The sequence below is a fragment of the Carcharhinus amblyrhynchos genome, unplaced genomic scaffold, assembly GCF_965287045.1.
Source record: "Carcharhinus amblyrhynchos unplaced genomic scaffold, sCarAmb.v2.hapA scaffold_41, whole genome shotgun sequence".
Taxonomy (NCBI): Eukaryota; Metazoa; Chordata; class Chondrichthyes; order Carcharhiniformes; family Carcharhinidae; genus Carcharhinus; species Carcharhinus amblyrhynchos.
The window spans coordinates 4077454-4094513 of NW_027649782.1; the positions used below are offsets into that span (position 1 = coordinate 4077454).

Here is a 17060-nt window from a genome sequence, read left to right on the forward strand (position 1 = left end):
GTGCCAGGACATTCCGTGCCCGAATTGGCCCTGATCAGTCAACTCCGGACACACCGCAACCAGCCTCAAAATGACTAATGGTGTCAAGGTCCTCATCGATGACGATGGACGAACAACAACAACAACAACTAAAGGCATTAAATGGCCCCAGTTTCCATGGAGTGAGAGTCCCAGTTAGATTGTCACTATGGGGAGGGAGGGGCACTTTGGAGTTTGGTCAGTGGGGCCTGTTTCCAGCACAATATTTTTTAAACTAACGCAAAAGATTGTTAAAAAAAAAACCTGAGTTATGCTGAAATTAATTTATGTTTAAAGTTCCTCAATCTGTTGTGCAAGTTATGCCAATTTTTGGCAAGTTATGCCAATAAAACAAACTCCGTGAACAGAGCCACCAGACGATGATCAGAATTTCCCAATGCTATTTTATTTAGGCACCAGGTTATCACACGAGTACCACTCGACTTCCAGCCAGTGACTGGCTGAGGGACGTTTACCTGACTCTTTGCTGTGCAGATGAAATTGACAGTGACGCCAGATCTGACTGTCTGCGTCCTTGGTTCTTCCACGGTCACTGTTATGGCTTTGAAGGAGGGGACTGCGGATAAAACGGGAAGACGCACATTACGGATATATCCAGAAAAGTCCAGTAACGGCAGCAACAACAATCGCGCTGGAAAGCCCAATGTTACAGAAACAGGACCAGAATTTGCATCTGGTTGTTCTGCTGTTGTGTTAAATCTTAAACGAGGAAAATCCATTATTACAAAAGAGAGAAAAAAGTCAGAATGGTAAATAAAAACAACACATCACAAAACCACCAAAGACGGAGGGATTCACAGGACTGAGAGAGCTGGCAGATGAATCCCCTTCCCAGTGATTGATGGAACTAATGTGAGCAGCTACCTACACAGAACTGTACCAAGTTAGTTTAGATTTACTGGCGACAAGTTGGAAATAAGTAATATACCACACTGTTACCACTCACATTTACGCGTGACTCAGTTGCGGTAAAGCAATACATTAGTGGTCTCTCGGGCTGAGAAGCCCCCTCCCCCTAGAGTTGGGTAAATTGACAATGCATTCCAAGGTAACTACTTTCATTCTGACAGGATCACTCAAAGCGCCTGCACGCTCCACGCTTTGATAAATGGCAACATTCTTTGCTCCAGTTTTTTTTAATTCATTCGTGGGACACGGGTGCCGCTGGCTGGCCAGCATTTATTGCCCATCCCTAGTTTGCCCTTGAGAAGGTGGTGGTGAGCTGGCTTCTTGAATCACTGCAATCCACGTTCTGTGGGTTGACCCACAGTGCGTGAGGGAGTGAATTCCAGGATTTTGACCCAGTGACTGCGAAGGAATGGCGATATATTTCCAAGTGGCTTGGAAGGGAACTTGCAGGTGGTGATGTTCCCATTTATCTGCTGCCCTTGTCCTTGGAAGTGGTCGTGGGTTTGGAAGGTGCTGTCTAAGGATCTTTGGCAAATTGCTGCAGTGCATCTTGTAGATTGCACACACTTCTGCTACTGAGCGTTGGTGGTGGAGGGATTGGATGTTTGTAGATGGGGTGCCAATCAAGAGGGCTGCTTTGTCTAGGATGGTGTTAAGCTTCTTGAGTGTTGTTGGAGCTGCACCCATCCAGGCCAGCTTATATGATTATGAGGAAAACCGAGTAACTAAGAAGCAATGTTGTCATTTGGAAATACTGGAGGTTCTGCAATGGTTAAACTGCCCAACACGTAAATTCTGTAGGTGCTGCCATTTTGTTAATTCAAATTCACTTTTTGTGAAAGACAATTCGAATTGTCTTATTGCCAAAGTGATGAATTTAAATAAACCAATGCAGGAAGCTTCTTGGACTCAAACCAGAATTTAAATTAACACATAATTGAAAGCAGGTGACTTCTGGTTGCGAGTAATGGACTGTACACTTTTGTAAAAGGAGTTGGTGCTCAGAGTGCTTAAGAGGGAGGTGGTGATATTGTCACTGGATGAGTAGTCCAGAGACCCTGAGCAAGATCTTTGAACTTGGGTTCGAATCCCACCACTGAAGATCGTGAAACGTCAATTCAATGACAATCTGGAATTAAGAATCGACTGATGACCGTGAAACCATTGTCGATTGTTGGAAAAATCCATCTGGTTCACTAACGAGCTTTAGAGAAGGAAATCCGCCGTCCGTACCTGATCTGACCTAGATGTGATTCCAGAGTCACAGCAACGTGGTTGACTCTCAAATGTCTGCTGATATGAAGGGCAATTAGGGACCAGCAGTAAATGCTGACCCAGCCAGCAATGCTCAGTTCCCGTAAAAACAAATATAAAAAGATCATAAGCTCTCTCTCTCCTGATGTTGTCCAAATGCTGTTTTAAAAACTACCGAAGATGGAGGGATTCACAGGACTGAGACAGCTGAGAGATGAATCCCCTCCCAAGTGACTCATGGAACTCAGCGAACAGCTACCTACACAGAATTGGACTAAGTTTAGATTTAGTGGCTATAAGTTGGAAATAAATGCTATACCACACTGTTTCCACTAAAGCCTGACTCACCTGCACTAAAGCAATTGTTATAGTAGGTTAATGGTTTCTCAGAGTGAGAAGTTCCCCCCTCAGGGTTAGGTAAATTTACAATGCATTCCAATCTGACAGGATCTCTCCAAGCGCCTGTTCGCTACGTGCTTTGATAATTGGCAATATTGAGTTCAGCGGTAGCTGCCAGTTCTACTCATCTTTTTTGTGAAAACACATGTTGCAAACACATCAATGAGAACCAGGCTTCAGCAATCATATACAAGGTAATCAAAACCAAATACTTCTTGAACAAATAATGCTCCCTGCTCCGCCACGCCCTTATTAAAGTTTATTTATTATTCACAAGTAGGCTTACATTAACACTGCAATGAAGATACTGTTAAAATCCCCTAGTCGCCACACTGAGGGAGAATTTAACATGGCCAACGTACCCAACCAGTACGTCTTTCAGACTGTGACAGGAAAACGGAGCACCCAGAAGAAACCCACACAGACATGGGGAGAATGTGTAGATTCTACACAGATAGTGACCCAAGCTGGGAATTGAACCCAGCTCCCTGGCGTGGTGAGGCAGCTAACCGTGCCGCCCCATTAGCCGCCTAAACCCAGTAGCATACGAAAACACAAGCTTCAACAAGCCAGATTCTAAGAGCTGCCACAGCTCTCCCACTCCCCCCCAAACCCAGCTAACTCGGGTGCCCATCCATGTCGCCAATGGCTGTCCCATAGCAATTTAAAACTGGGAGCAGCATTAAGAGGAGATGCCAGCCCCTTTCTGGGGGGCAACTTGCACCTGAGAGAGCTGCCAGCCAATCAGATCGTGTGGTCCTACGATTACAAGGTGGCGTGGTTACTGCCGGTACTCCAGGCTGTCCCACTGGGCCAAAGGGCATGGCTAAGTCTGGGGTCAAGGGTCTCAGCGAGGCAGAAGAAGGGGGTAGGAAACTGGATTCAAAAAGATCATAGGCAAGGGGAAGGATTAAGGGAGTGATGATAATCCTAAGGCGGTGCTTCTGTTGGGATGAAGGAACGCACAGAGGAGATTCCTTCCTTCCCTCCCAGGCCCGATACCACCAGTCTGAAGTCTGACAACACCAGGTTTAAGTCCAACCAATTTATTTGATAGTAATCTCACAAGCTTTCGGGGTTTGTCCTTCTTCAGGTGAATGGAGAGTGAATGAAGGATGGCGAACTCTCCATTCACCTGTAGAAGGGACAAACCCTGAAAGCTTGTGAGTTTACTATCAAATAAATCGGTTGGACTTAAACCTGGTGTTGTCAGACTTCTTACTGTGTTTACCCCAGTCCAATGCCGGCATCTCCACATCATGACCACCAGTCTGTGCAGATAAAGCTCTGTCCCAGAGTTGGTAAAATACCCAGGGGGCCACTGAAGATCCTCAATTGGACAGGTGGGCCACCTGAGGTGTTCCCATCACTGGATAGGTGTTGGGCAGAGGGAGAGGGGGTAAATGTGTGGAGGAAAGGCCAGATTTTACACACCCTCGTCTCACCCGCAACCTGCCGCGCGTGGGAGTTTAAAATCCATTTCTCAGGCTCTGATGAAAAATCTGGCCTCACTGGTCAAACGACATCACTACGTTTGGAAACATATACTAACAGAAAATATTGCAAGAAATAAAGCTTGTGTAATCCAGCACCCGCTGATTCATAAATTATCCCCAAAAATGACTGGTGCCAGATTTGGTTCTTTTATCTGTGGGCTGGGTCACAGAACTAGGGTCATTCTTCTGAGAGGAAAGAGGATGAATCATGTACCCGCACTGATGGAACAGTATACTTTCACCTCAAACCAAGATGGCTAATCCCTCTTTTAAAAGCAAGAAAACAAGAAAGAAAGGTATCAAACGCTGGAGGGGAAGGAGCTGCACTAAGATACAGAAATCTTCAATTTCCTGGAGATTGTGTAAGTGAGATTTGAATTGCTTCTACGCTGCAGCAATTAGTTCAAAGTATAGTAAGAAGTCTCACAACACCAGGTTAAAGTCCTAAAGGTTTATTTGGAATCAGGGCTTTCGGAGCGCCGCTCCTTCCTCAGGTGAGGAACACTGCTCGGAGCGCTGCTCCTTCATCAGGAATGCTCCGAAAGCTCGTGATTCCAAATAAACCTGTTGGACTTTAACCTGGTGTTGTGAGACTTCTTACTGTGCCCACCCCAGTCCATTTCCATGGTTCAAAGTATGATCGAATCGGATTTTGATTCTGATCTGAATTTCTTTCTGTAACTCACCAGTAACAATGACTTCAGCCCGACTTGAATTGGTGCTTTGCAAATTGCGACAGGTGCATATGTAAACCCCGGCATCTGATGATTTAATTTCCCGGATCACCAGCTCTTCACCTGGTAGAGAAGAGTTCGGACACAACTGTTAGCCACCTCATGCCATGTACAGCGACAGATGAACAAATCCAATATTCTCAAACTCAGTACAGCTTCACAGTATCAACAGTCAATCGACGCAGAGGGAAACATAATCAATTTCATACCCAAGGTTACTCTTCACAACAACAGGGATAAGTGACTACGCTGTCAGTTCAGTAAAAAATAGCACAGCAAACTTGTGAGTGCTGATGTCAAATCTATGTCTACACTTGCAACATAAATGCAATCATAAAAAATTGCGCACTTCCACATTAAACTGAAAAGCCTACACTTTACATGTGAATTCACTACACTTCTTTCCAAACCTGTCTTTTTAAATAGTTAAATATGGACGTTCAATTATTCAGCCAATGGGTCAAACAAGTCCCTTCAGGACACAGAATCTATAGTGGGCACCGATGAAGCAATTTTCCCAACACTGGAATTCAACCGTTAAACTAACGGATTACAAAGTTAAGAGCAATATGTGTACGATTCATTCATCTTCGTATTAACTAGGGCACTACGTGAATGGTTCAAATAATGTCCAATGGAGAAAATCACCCTTGTGTGACAATTTAGCTTTAATAAGCCATTCCTAGATATGCTCAGTTCCAAAAATAGAGATGTGACTTTCCAATATTTTAGATAGTTACCCTGGACTAAAAAAAATCCCCAAAGCAGCAGTCAATGATAGCTACTAAGTTCTTCCAATTCTGAACAGCAGCCTCCCTGACTACTACATGATAACACAGGAACATCATACAGCCCTTACACTTGGGGTTGAAGCTCATCCAGAATTGCTAGGTTTAGAGAGGATAGTTGTCTCAACTGCCTCAAAAGGAAGACAGAGGTCATTCTCCATTATTTCAGAATTGTCCACAAGCTCAGGACATGTGGACCAGCACACCTTTACATCTCCAGCACAGTGTGCTATCCCGAAATGCTCTTTCTATTTAATTAATTCAGAGGAAAATCCCCTGCCAGTGTCTGCGAATTTTTGACTGCTCACGGACACGGTCTCAGGTTTTAACTAACGCTTGTTGGCCGAGTGGCTACCACTCATGCACTGCTGGGTAATTCAACAGCTACGAGCTCTTGGGAGCAAGAAATTCTCTTTCATCAAGTCAGAATGTGTTTTCAATGCAAATGCAGACTGAAGTATCAAGTAGGTTGATGGAGAGATCCTCAGTGCACCGTTACCTTGTTCTCTCTGCTGAACACGGCTGGATAACGGCTGGCCATCTGCTCTGCTCCAGTAGTAATAGAATGGGGCTTGACCAAAGACTTGGCATTTCAGTATCACGTTGCCACCTTGTTCCACTGTTGTTCTCTCAGGGATAACAGTCACCAGGAAAGGATTGCGATCTAAAGACAACAGTAAATTCAGTTATGTTCATACTGTTGTGTTTCATCCAACAGGGTCAAATCTGGTTAATGCAAAACATGATTACTTTCAATACACTTCTGTAACTTTTATTTAACTTGTAGCTTGACAGCAGGTCCAGGGAAATTCCAATTGAGTCCTGATGTCCTTTTGATCATATTCAGTCACTGTTTTATTAATCAACTATTATTTTTCAAGTGAATAAAAACCCATTTCGACATTTTTACTACTCATCAGAATACTCAGAATTGAAGTGCACAAGGAAAGGGATGTCCACTCTGAAGCAGAGAGGTAATGCAGCTAACGAGCTGTTTGATGGGCTGAAAAGGTTTCCTACCACATCAGGTCGGACCTCAGCACCCACATACACTGCAGCTAAATCCCCAGGGAGAACATGAGGTGGGGCAGCGTGGTGGCACAGTGGTTAGCTCTGTTGCCTTACAGTGCCAGGCTCCCGGGTCAATTCCAGCTTCGGGTAACTGTCTGTGCGGAGTTTGCACATTCACCATGTGTCTGCATGGGTTTCGTCCGGGTGCTCCAGTTTCCTCCCAAAGATGTGTGGGTTAAGTTAATTGGTCATGTTACTTTGCCCCTTAGTGTAAGGGGGACTAGCAGGGGAAATACGTGGGGGTGCAAGGATAGAGTGTGGGTGGGATTGTGGTCAGTGCAGACTCAATGGGCTGAATGGCTCCTTCTGGGCTGTAGGGATTCTATGAGCAAACTGCTAGATTACACGTGACCCATCATTAATTAACAGAGCCTCCCAAGTTAATCCCATTAGTAATATTCTCAAATCTGATGCCTACAACAAAGAAGAATGTACTTGGAGGTGTGAGTGAATGAAGAAGAACCATAAACTCCCCAAAATAGAATAGACTAGGGGAGATAATTGAACAAGAGAGGATTTTAAAGGCGGTCGGGAGATAAAGGTGTACAGGGAATTCCAGAATGTAGGAATTAGACAGTTTCAGATACCACAGCAATGAGAGCCAACTTAGAGAGAGCAATGCCCAAGGTTATATTAATTTGTAATATACTTATAAGAGGAAAAAGGGATGGAGACAAAGTCCAGTAAGTATCTGCTCCATTCTGCAGCACTGACATTTCCTGGGATTGCCTTTTGCCTGTAATAAGAGTGAGACCACTATCCAGCCTCCAACCTCAGTACCAGGTCCCCGACCGGTGCAAGAACCTGTCCTTGGATCCTCAGTATAGCACTATCAGATCCTGAAGATGTAAATGAAGTGTTTCACAGTGAATGACTGAGAGTCACTGCTGTAATGTAGGAAGCATGACAGCCCACTCAAGCACAGCAAGCTGCAGAACTTGCAAGGTCAACCAATATTAATTTTGGATGCTGTTGGATCTTCAGGATGAACAGACATGAAGACGTGTTCTTCAATTTTTGGTTGAACCATGGCCTTTCCCCCTCCTTATCTCGCTAACCCTACAACAGGCTGAGAATTCTTCATCTCCACTCTTTGCAAAGCCACCCCCAGCCCCCTCAGATGTTAGCCCCCCCATCTCTCTCCCCTCCCCACTCCCATTGCTGGCACTGCCAGCAAATGCTGAGAGACTAATAGAGAAAAATGTTGCGAGACGGAAAGAACGTAAAGAGTGATGCTGAGAGAAAGATGTAGGTAGACGCAGTGGACAGTGTGCCGTTTACAGGCATGTTGGGAGCTGTTGGTGTGACATTACCAATACTTTCAGAGCCAACCAGGTCTGAGAAAGGAGGTGAGGAGTCTGTTCAATTGTTGGAGTTAAGTTTTCTCCTCTTACTGTTAATTTCTGCAAATTACTGTTAATTAACAGTTTGCTTTTCATCTTTTTGACTTGTTACCCTTTTAATGGTTAATAAACTTCCTGAATTCACCACTTAAAGTGTCCTTTCTTGCCATATAGTCTATAAAGAGCAAAGAAAAGTAAGCACAGGAACAGGCCCTTCAGCCCTCCAATCCTGTGCCAATGATGATGCTCTAACTAAAGTAAAAAAGACCTTCTGCCCGTACTCTGTCCATATCCCTCTATTCCCTCCCTATTCATGTACCCACCCAGATGTCTCTTAAATGTTGCTAATGTGCCTGTTTCCACCTTCTCCTCTGGCAGCACATTCCAGGTGCCCACCGCTCTTGGCATGAGAATCTTTCCCCGCATATCTTCCTTAAACTTTCCCTTTCTCACCTTGAACTTGTCCCCCTCATAACTGACACTTCCACTCTGGGGAAAAAGTCTCTGACTATCCACCCTGTCTATGCATCTCTCCATCAGGCTAGACTCTATCAGGTCTCCCCTCAGCCTCTGTCTTTCCAGCGAAAACAATCTTAGTTTGTTCAACCCGTCCTCATAGCCTACACCCTCAAGAGCAGGTGACATCCTGGTGGGATTTTATTCCTGGGGGGGAGGGGCTGTTGTAAACAAATCAACCCCATAAATCTCAGATCAAATGAAGAAAACCTCCTGTAGTGATGCAGAGCTGAATGCACGAGTAGAATAGTCCAGCTATCAAAAAATGAATGCAGGATGAGGAGGAGGGAGGGCATATGATACAGCTTTGTATATGGAGGATGAATATACCGCTGAGTATATTCAACTTACCTACACAAAGTGGTATTATGCCAAGAATAACCATGACCGTGTAATGTAAACATTAACACATTAGACTGTTAGATATTCTAGATCTTACCAAAATAAGAAACAGGAGTAGGCCATTTGGCCCCTCGAGCCTAGTCTAACAGTCAATAAGATCATGGCTGATTTGATCTTAATTCCACCCTCTTGCCTGCAACCCCCCCCAACTTCTTGAGCAACCCCCCCCCCTCAACATCTCCTGCAACTACTGTCTCCCCCCCACCACACGACCCCACTCCCACCCCATGCGTCAAAAATCTGATTTGAACATGGTCTGTCCTGCTCTCTGCGGAGGAGAATTCCAAACACTAATGACCCTTGCGGAAGAAATTCCTCCTCATTCTCTGTCTTAAATGGGAGACCTCTTATTTTGAAACTGTCTCTTCTAGTTCCCTAGACTACCCCATGAGGGGAAACATACTGTCAGGATCTAAACCATGTTGGAGTCACTGCGTGCTACAACTTGGAAACGCCGCTGGAGTCCACCTCCCGTACGTGGTGTGTGTGAGGGTGAGTCAGCGGTACAGATCATGGAACACGGTTAAAGACAACAATAAAACGTGTTTGTGAACTTAAATGTTTACAAGATTGAGGGTCTCAATCAAAAAAAAAACACATTACATGTGCACGCTTGGTGGGATTAAAAGAACCTGATGCTTTCCAAATATTACATTTCCTGAGCTGCAGACTGAAATCCGAGAGGGAGATTAACCCTGGAAGGTTGCGTGTGAATGGTGAATTTGAGTTTGCAGAATTCCAACTGGCTTATGAATCAGACTTAAGATCTGAGACTGGCTTTGATAACTGCATATCTCGGTGCTTTGTGGTGTGCGGTTTCCCCAGAAGAATTTTGGAAGCAAAGATTCAGCCTGCAGATCCCTCGCATATTAACAGTGCTCAGCAATTCCACTTAGATAGCGTGAAAAGGTAAATCTCAAACGCCCTCATCTCCCAGGACTTGCTACCAACGTACCGACTGGATGACACCTCTGTCCTGCGATTCTTGGATTGCCAGAATACCCCGGGGCACAGCTGAAAAGGAAGGCAAAACATCACTAACAGAGGGAAAATAAAGAGCAGGGTATCCGTGCCACTGCCAAGTGAGTGATACCTCATTCAATCAAATGCGTTACATCAAACTAATTAAAAGCCAGCAGAAAGTTATACAGCTGCAGTGCCATTACACTTCTTAGCTCAACTCCAAGGGTGAAAACTCCAATTGGCATCACTCCTATACTTCCCTCCACGCACTGATACCAAGTTCCTCTCTATGCTGTTGTAACCTCCAATCGTAGAATGGTTAGGGCACAGATGAGACCATTTGACCCATCGTATCTGTGCTAGCTCTCAGTTAGAGCTTTTCCCCTGGTGTCACACCCCTGCCTTCTCCAGATAGCCCTGCGCCTTTTTCATTTTAAGATGATGATTTCAACCCAACAGTCCTGCACAACATACATGTAAGGAATTATTACTATAGCGAGCATGTTGAGGTCCATTTCCTTGCTTTTCAACTCTTGCCCCCAAACACCCAGACCGGACCAGCAAATCCAAACTGGTTCCCATTATTTTCCAAGGCCAAGGGTTCCTGTCCCAGGCCTTTAGTGGTTTGGAGGAGCCTTTTTGGGGTGGGGTCAGGCGGAGGCTGAAGGGTGGAGGGTGTGGAAAAGAGACCTCAGTGCCAAAAACGGGAGACAAAACAGAACACAGGCCTGAAAATCAACTGGGACAGAAAGCAAAGTTTAACCTCAGGGCTCTTCTCCACCTTGGAGCTGCAGCCTCACGAATCCTCCAGTCAGAGGAGTGTTCTAAGCTGGCTTGGCAACACAGCCCCTGCTACTGTACACTCCCTGGCTGAGGCATTCAGACCAGTGGTGCTGCACAACTCCCCAGCACTGTGTTGCTGATCCTGCGTCTGGTGGGGGAATGGGGAAGGCGATGCTGAGATGTTGGGTCATGGAGAACAGGCACAGACCTTGGGTAAGAAAGTGGTCACCACCCACATTTTCCTGACCTTTGCACCCAGCTAGCCGACATGCCCTAGAGCCAAAGGCCGGCAATATTACCCCGGTGACTCAGGAGATTTGCAGAGGACTGTTCCTAGGTATGTGCTAATTTCTTACTCTTCACAGGATAATCACAGTGCAGAAGAGGCCTTTTTGCCCATCGAGTCTGCACTGACTCATGAAAATCCCTGACCTGCTCACCTAATCCCTACTTGCCAGCCTTGAATGTTATGGCGTGCCAAGTACTCAGCCAGGTGCTTTTTTTAAAGGATGTGAGGCATCCCGCCTCCACCATTCCATACCGTCATCACCCTCTGGATAAAAATGCTTTTCCTCAAACCCCCCGCCAACTTTTGATTACCTAAACCTTCAGGAACCTCTACTAACGATCGTATCCACTTACCGTTCACAGTACTGGCCTGTGTAACCAGGGAGACAAGCTGTACACCTGTACCCACCGCCGCCATTACTTTCACAGATGGGAGAAAACCTAGCAGAAGACAAAGTGAAAGACGCCACAGAAAGTTATCCATTAACGTCATCTTCGATCCATCCAATCTGATGAAGAAACAACTTGTAATTATGGTAATCCATAATGGTGAGCTGTACACCTTTAACAATGTTATTGTTCGCAATAATAACCAGCAGTCAATAACCAAAACAACCAGTTTTGCAGATAAAGAAATCACCGAGGGAAGCGGGAACCTGAGGGAAGGGTGCTCGCTGTGGGATGGGCAATGAAGGTATGCTGGGACTTCTAAATTGGTTTGTGTCTGCGGGGTGGGGGCGGTGAGAGAGCAAAACACATTTCACTTAAACACTGGTGCACTCATGGTGGGGGGGTTTGCGGGTTAGGTTGATTGGCCATGCTAAGAAATTGCCCCTTTAGTGTCCAGGGATGTGTAGGTTAGAGGGATTAGTGGGTATAATATGTAGGGATATGGGGGTAGGGCCTGGGTGGGATTGTGTTCGGTGCAGACTCGATGGGCCGAAGGGCCTCTTTCTGCACTGTCAGGTTCTATCATTCTATCAGTCAAGAGGGTGCCTGGGTTAGTGGTTGCCAGGCTGCTGCCAGGCTCCCCCCCCCCCCCCCCCCCCACTCACCGCGTCCCCATCCCCTCCCAGTGCCAGGGCTCCCTCTGACACCGATCCTCTGTTTGCCAGTGCCAGTTTTAGCTGCTGTCCTCTCGGGAAGAAAATGGCATCACTAAGCGTCTCTCCGCGGTGACGGAACACTGGAAGTTTGGAAATAGAAACTGGAAAAGCTGGAAGGGCCCAGCAGGTGCTGCAGCGCTCGCAGGAAAACTGCCATTGGCGCTTCTCACCGCTGGCTCTCTCAATTCTCACAACCGTGAGGGAGCTGAGGTCGGGATACAAGACCCTGTGGCAATCCGCTGGAGTAAATGCATACCTCAAAACGTTCTACAACCAAATAAGGTTGCACAACAACATCAGTAATCTTGTATATGGTGCATTGAGCCACATGCTATTTGGTGATAAAGGCAGCAGCATAGTGCACCAAGACATTTGCAAAGTAGGTAACTTACTGGTTTTCTGGAATGGTCAGTGGGCAGGCACAAGGTTGACAATCATCTGGCGTACCCCTCGTGGCATCACCGTAGTATCCAGGGGCGCACTGATCACAAAACTCCCCAGCCGTGTTATGTAAACAGTTCTGTTGGAGAGATTTTTTAGAAGAAAAATCTTGCTTCAGTTAAGCACTCGCTATGCCTGGGTTTATTACTAGGGTTAGTCAGTGTATTAGTATCAAGAGGCATTTGGTGGAAAGTCACTCCCGCTTAATATGCTTTCAAGTTGTGTGACATGCTTCCTGTGTGACGCGCTTATTCATCATCTCAACTTCTTCCCCCCGTCAACTGTAAACAGGTAAGCAAGTCACCCTACGCCAATAATAAGCCTGTAGGGGTTGAAACTTATCTTAGGTGATAGCACGGAAAAAGGGAATAGTGCTTTAGTAAGCTTTTCACTGTTGCCCAATTGAAGTCAGTGGAAAATTGACCCCCTGACAGAACGTTAACTTGCTCTACCCTACTGCCCGAGACACTATTGCCTCCAAGTGTTGGAATCATTGCTGATATCAGAAGAAGAATAGTTTTGGCTACATAATTCGTCACTGCAGAGGGCTGTAGAAAGTCATCACTAACGGCTGGTTTTTAATCAGTAAGGGAATTAAGGACTGTGGGAATTAAGACAGGAAAGTGGAGTTGAGGGTTATCACGAGATCAGTTGTGATCTCATTGAATGGCGGAGTAGACTCGATGGGCTAACTGCTCTCCTTCTGCACCTATGTCTTATGGTCTTATAGTTTTCTCAGGGAAGCAGCCCACACTGGGTGAGTCAGATCTAGAATTCTGAAGTTGGGTGTCTTTTCACTCATCAGGTCTCGCTCTACGGTGTAAAGATGAAGACTGCCAGTTGCTGGGCCCAGCTCTCACTGCCCATCGCTGTGTGGGTCTCTTTGCCAAGCCAAGACCTGCGCTTCCAGGGCAAACACACACTTAAAAGAGGACTTAAAACATCTTTCTTCACAAAAGATGCAGCTGTTCACAAACGTCAATATCAAAAAAAATGAGCAACAAAATTAAATGGAAACGATCAAACAATTTTATCTTTTTAACATTCATGTTTACAAAACATCCAGGAAGGAGAACGTGCCTGAAGATAGTGCAGATCATATTTCACATTCATATCGCCCCCAGTTTCAATGCAATATTTTCCAAATAAAAGAGAAGCCTTTTGATATATAGTTCTACTTCATCTCGAGGACAGCAGCCAGCATATCCCCCTCTCTCTGTACCCGTGAACATATATTAAATTTCCCAGGTTACAGATGCTGGATTTAATCTTTACAGCTGCATCGCTGATGTGAAGTAGCAGCTGATAGGCTGTGTTGTAGAATAAAATGGGGAGGCTGAATAACTCAAGCAGCTGGACTTCCCAATACCAACTCCACCCTGCTGCAATCCTACAACTCTCTTAAAATTCACTTGTGGCTTCACCACCTACACTAACATTCATTGACTGTGTCTAGATGCCCTTGAGAAGGTGGTGGTGATCTGCCTTACTGAACCGCTGCAGTCCCCGAGATGCAAGTAACAGCACCCACTGTGCTGTTATTTAACATTGGTCAGTCCACACATGCTGCTTCCAGTGTGGCAAAGTCTCTAGTTACTTACTCTTAACCCCTGGTGCTTTAAGGTTGGGTCCGATCAGAGCCACACTTCACTGGGCAATACACGAGTATAGATGGTAGCTACCCATTTGGCTCTCTCCACCAATCACACTTCCATCCTTCGACACCTACTTTCTATTTTACTTCTTCTTACTCGTTTGGGGATGTGGGCGTCACCAACTGGGCCAACACTTATTGGCCGTCCCTAACTGTATTTCAGATGGCATTTAAAAGTCAACCACATTGCCTCGTCTCTGGAGTCACATGTAGGTCAGGCCAGGTAAGGATGGCAGGATTCCTTCCCTGGAGGACATTAGTGATCCACATTGGTTTTTATTACAATCGACAAAGGCTTCCTGGTTTTTTAATTGCAGATTTTCATTGAATGCAAATTTCACCATTGTCATGGTGGGATTCGAACCCAGGTCCCCTGGGTCTCTGAATAATTAGTCCAGTGACAATGCCAGTAGGCCACCACCTCCCTTGGGTACTACACTAACATTACTTTGGTTTTGCTTCTTACAGTTCATGAAATCACATACGCAAGCCATTCAGCCCTTTGTGATTTTGCCAGCATTTTGAGAGAGATAAGCAACTAGTCTCATTTTGCCATTCTTTTCAGAACCTGTAGACTTTTCCTTTAGAAGCATTTTTCCCATTCCTTTTGGGAGTTACAATTGAATCTGCTTCCACCGCCCTTTCAGGCAGCACATTAAGATTGTAACTTGCCGTGTCAAAAAACAAATCCTGTTTGTCAGCCAATTATCTTAACTCAAAGGCCTTTGGGAACTGACCCTCCTTCCACTGGAAACAGTTCCTGCTTACTTACTCTATCAAAACCTCCTGCGTGCTATTGAAATATTATCCAAATACTTCTTCAATACTTCAGTTAAGTAGATACCCATCCAGCCAGTGAATGTTAGCAGTGGGTGTATTACCACTTCCAGCGGAATTCCCTCACCAGCTCTGATCAGCACACGCTGATGGGGGCGGCTTACATAAGAACATAAGAACATAAGAAATAGGAGCAGGAGTAGGCCATCTAGCCCTTCGAGCCTGCCCCGCCATTCAATAAGATCATGGCTGATCTGTCGTGGCTCAGTTCCACTTTCCCGCCCTCTCCCCATAACCCTTAATCCCTTCTCTTATCAAAAACCCATCAACCCGCTTCTTAAAAATATTTAGCGAGGCAGCCTCCACCACTTCAACGGGCAGAGAATTCCAGAGATTCACCACCCTTTGAGTGAAGAAGTTCCTCCTCAACTCCGTTCTAAACCGCCTCCCCTTTATCTTGAGGCTGTGCCCCCTAGTCCTACTGTCTTTTTTGAGCGGGAAGAGTCTCTCCACCTCTATCCTATCCATCCCATTCATCATCTTATACGTCTCAATGAGATCTCCCCTCATTCTTCTAAACTCCAACGAGTACAAGCCTAGTTTATTCAGCCTCTCCTCATAGCTCAATCCCCTCAACTCCGGTATCAGAATCATACTCGGAACTTCCTTAGTCCTCAGGCTTAGTGACTCACCAGTTTCACCAGCACAGCTACCAGGGAGCGTCTACACTCTTTTGACAGGAAAAAAAAAACACTGAGGAATTAACATTTTAGAGTGAATATGGTGCAGGCAAAATGCTCGCTGTAACGAGGCCATCTTTCACATATTCCCCTCACTTGGTACGGGAACGGTAAAAAGGCCTTTTCAAAATAAAGGACTCATTTGTTGACCATTCCCTGTGAATGTGAGACAGAGATATCTGAAGGCTATTGATGAAGGGAGTCATTTTGGTGCTGCCAAAATTCCTGATACACTGAAATAATCAAAGCTATGTACCAAGCAAAGGCCAGTCTCCGGGTGACAGGAATCGGAGTGTCCATGACATTCACACAGTTTGCAGTCTCCGAGGTAGAGGCCTCCTCCAGTCCTTGTGTAACCAGGAGCGCAATCCTAGGACAGAAACCGGAGATTCAACATATCGTCCTTTACTCAATTGTTTTCCTCACTGCACTAGAATTTCTTTTACCTTAGCAGAGGCCAAAAAAGATCAAACACAGAGACAGCTGATGCCATCACACTATCACAGATTCTGCGACGAAAGCGCCTAGAGTAATCCCTATTAAGGTAAAGTTAGCAATAGTCCCAGATGATCATAGGCTGCTCTCCCATTTGACGGGAGAGAGCAGACTGGTGGTGATTTAACCTGAGGATCACCACGCTTCAGGCTGAGAAGGCAAGAGCTTCATGAATAACCTCAGCCGGTACGGGAACTGAATAAGCTCTGGGTGTCACTCTGCATCATTAAGCAGTTGATCAGCCAACTGAGGTAAACCAACCCCCCAGTGACCCCTTTTAGGTGTGTGCAGGCATGCATTCCAGATGAGAGATGGATGGGGTTTGGCTACAATGAACTGCATGGATGAAGAATCCATGAACACTCTTCATATAGAGTCAACCACAAATGAATAAGGAAGTACTGAGGACTACCTTTTCCTGTAGAATACCAGCACAGTTGTAGCATGTACGGACGGGAACATCAGTCTTTGACCACTGTGCCAGGCATCTGCTTTCAAAACTTACTACTGTCATTGGTTCAATTACAGAATGGATCAATGTGCAGGATATGTCACTTTAACTGATCATACACAGTGCACCTTGTGTATCAAAAAGAAAAATTTAAAACTGAAATGGAAGGGAATATGTTAAGAGGACCTAGTGTACGGACGTCATCTTCATGTTCAATTCTCCATGTCCTTGTTTCTTCCCATCTCTGTAATATCCTCCAATTTTACACCCTCAAAGATATTTTCACTCCTCTAGTTCTGGCCTCTTGCACATCTCTAATTTTAATCACTCCACTATAGGTGCCATGTCAACAGCTGTTAGGTTTATTGGCCATGCTAAATTGCTCCTTCGTGTTAGAAGGATTGACATGGT

The 17060-nt window shown here is 45.4% G+C and overlaps 1 protein-coding gene across 7 annotated transcripts in view; it reads right to left on the reverse strand.

Annotated features, from left to right (window-relative positions):
• hspg2 (heparan sulfate proteoglycan 2) overlaps window positions 1–17060 on the reverse strand; it is a 536580-nt gene that overhangs the window by 191031 nt on the left and 328489 nt on the right. For all 7 annotated transcript variants that reach the window (XM_080181499.1, XM_080181505.1, XM_080181501.1 and 4 more), the window contains 7 exons: window positions 15960–16073; window positions 12484–12611; window positions 11340–11426; window positions 9907–9965; window positions 6119–6283; window positions 4784–4894; window positions 495–595 (listed from right to left, as the gene is read on the reverse strand). In XM_080181499.1, coding sequence (XP_080037625.1) covers window positions 495–595; window positions 4784–4894; window positions 6119–6283; window positions 9907–9965; window positions 11340–11426; window positions 12484–12611; window positions 15960–16073 — 765 coding nt within the window. The remainder of the gene's footprint in view (window positions 1–494; window positions 596–4783; window positions 4895–6118; window positions 6284–9906; window positions 9966–11339; window positions 11427–12483; window positions 12612–15959; window positions 16074–17060) is intronic.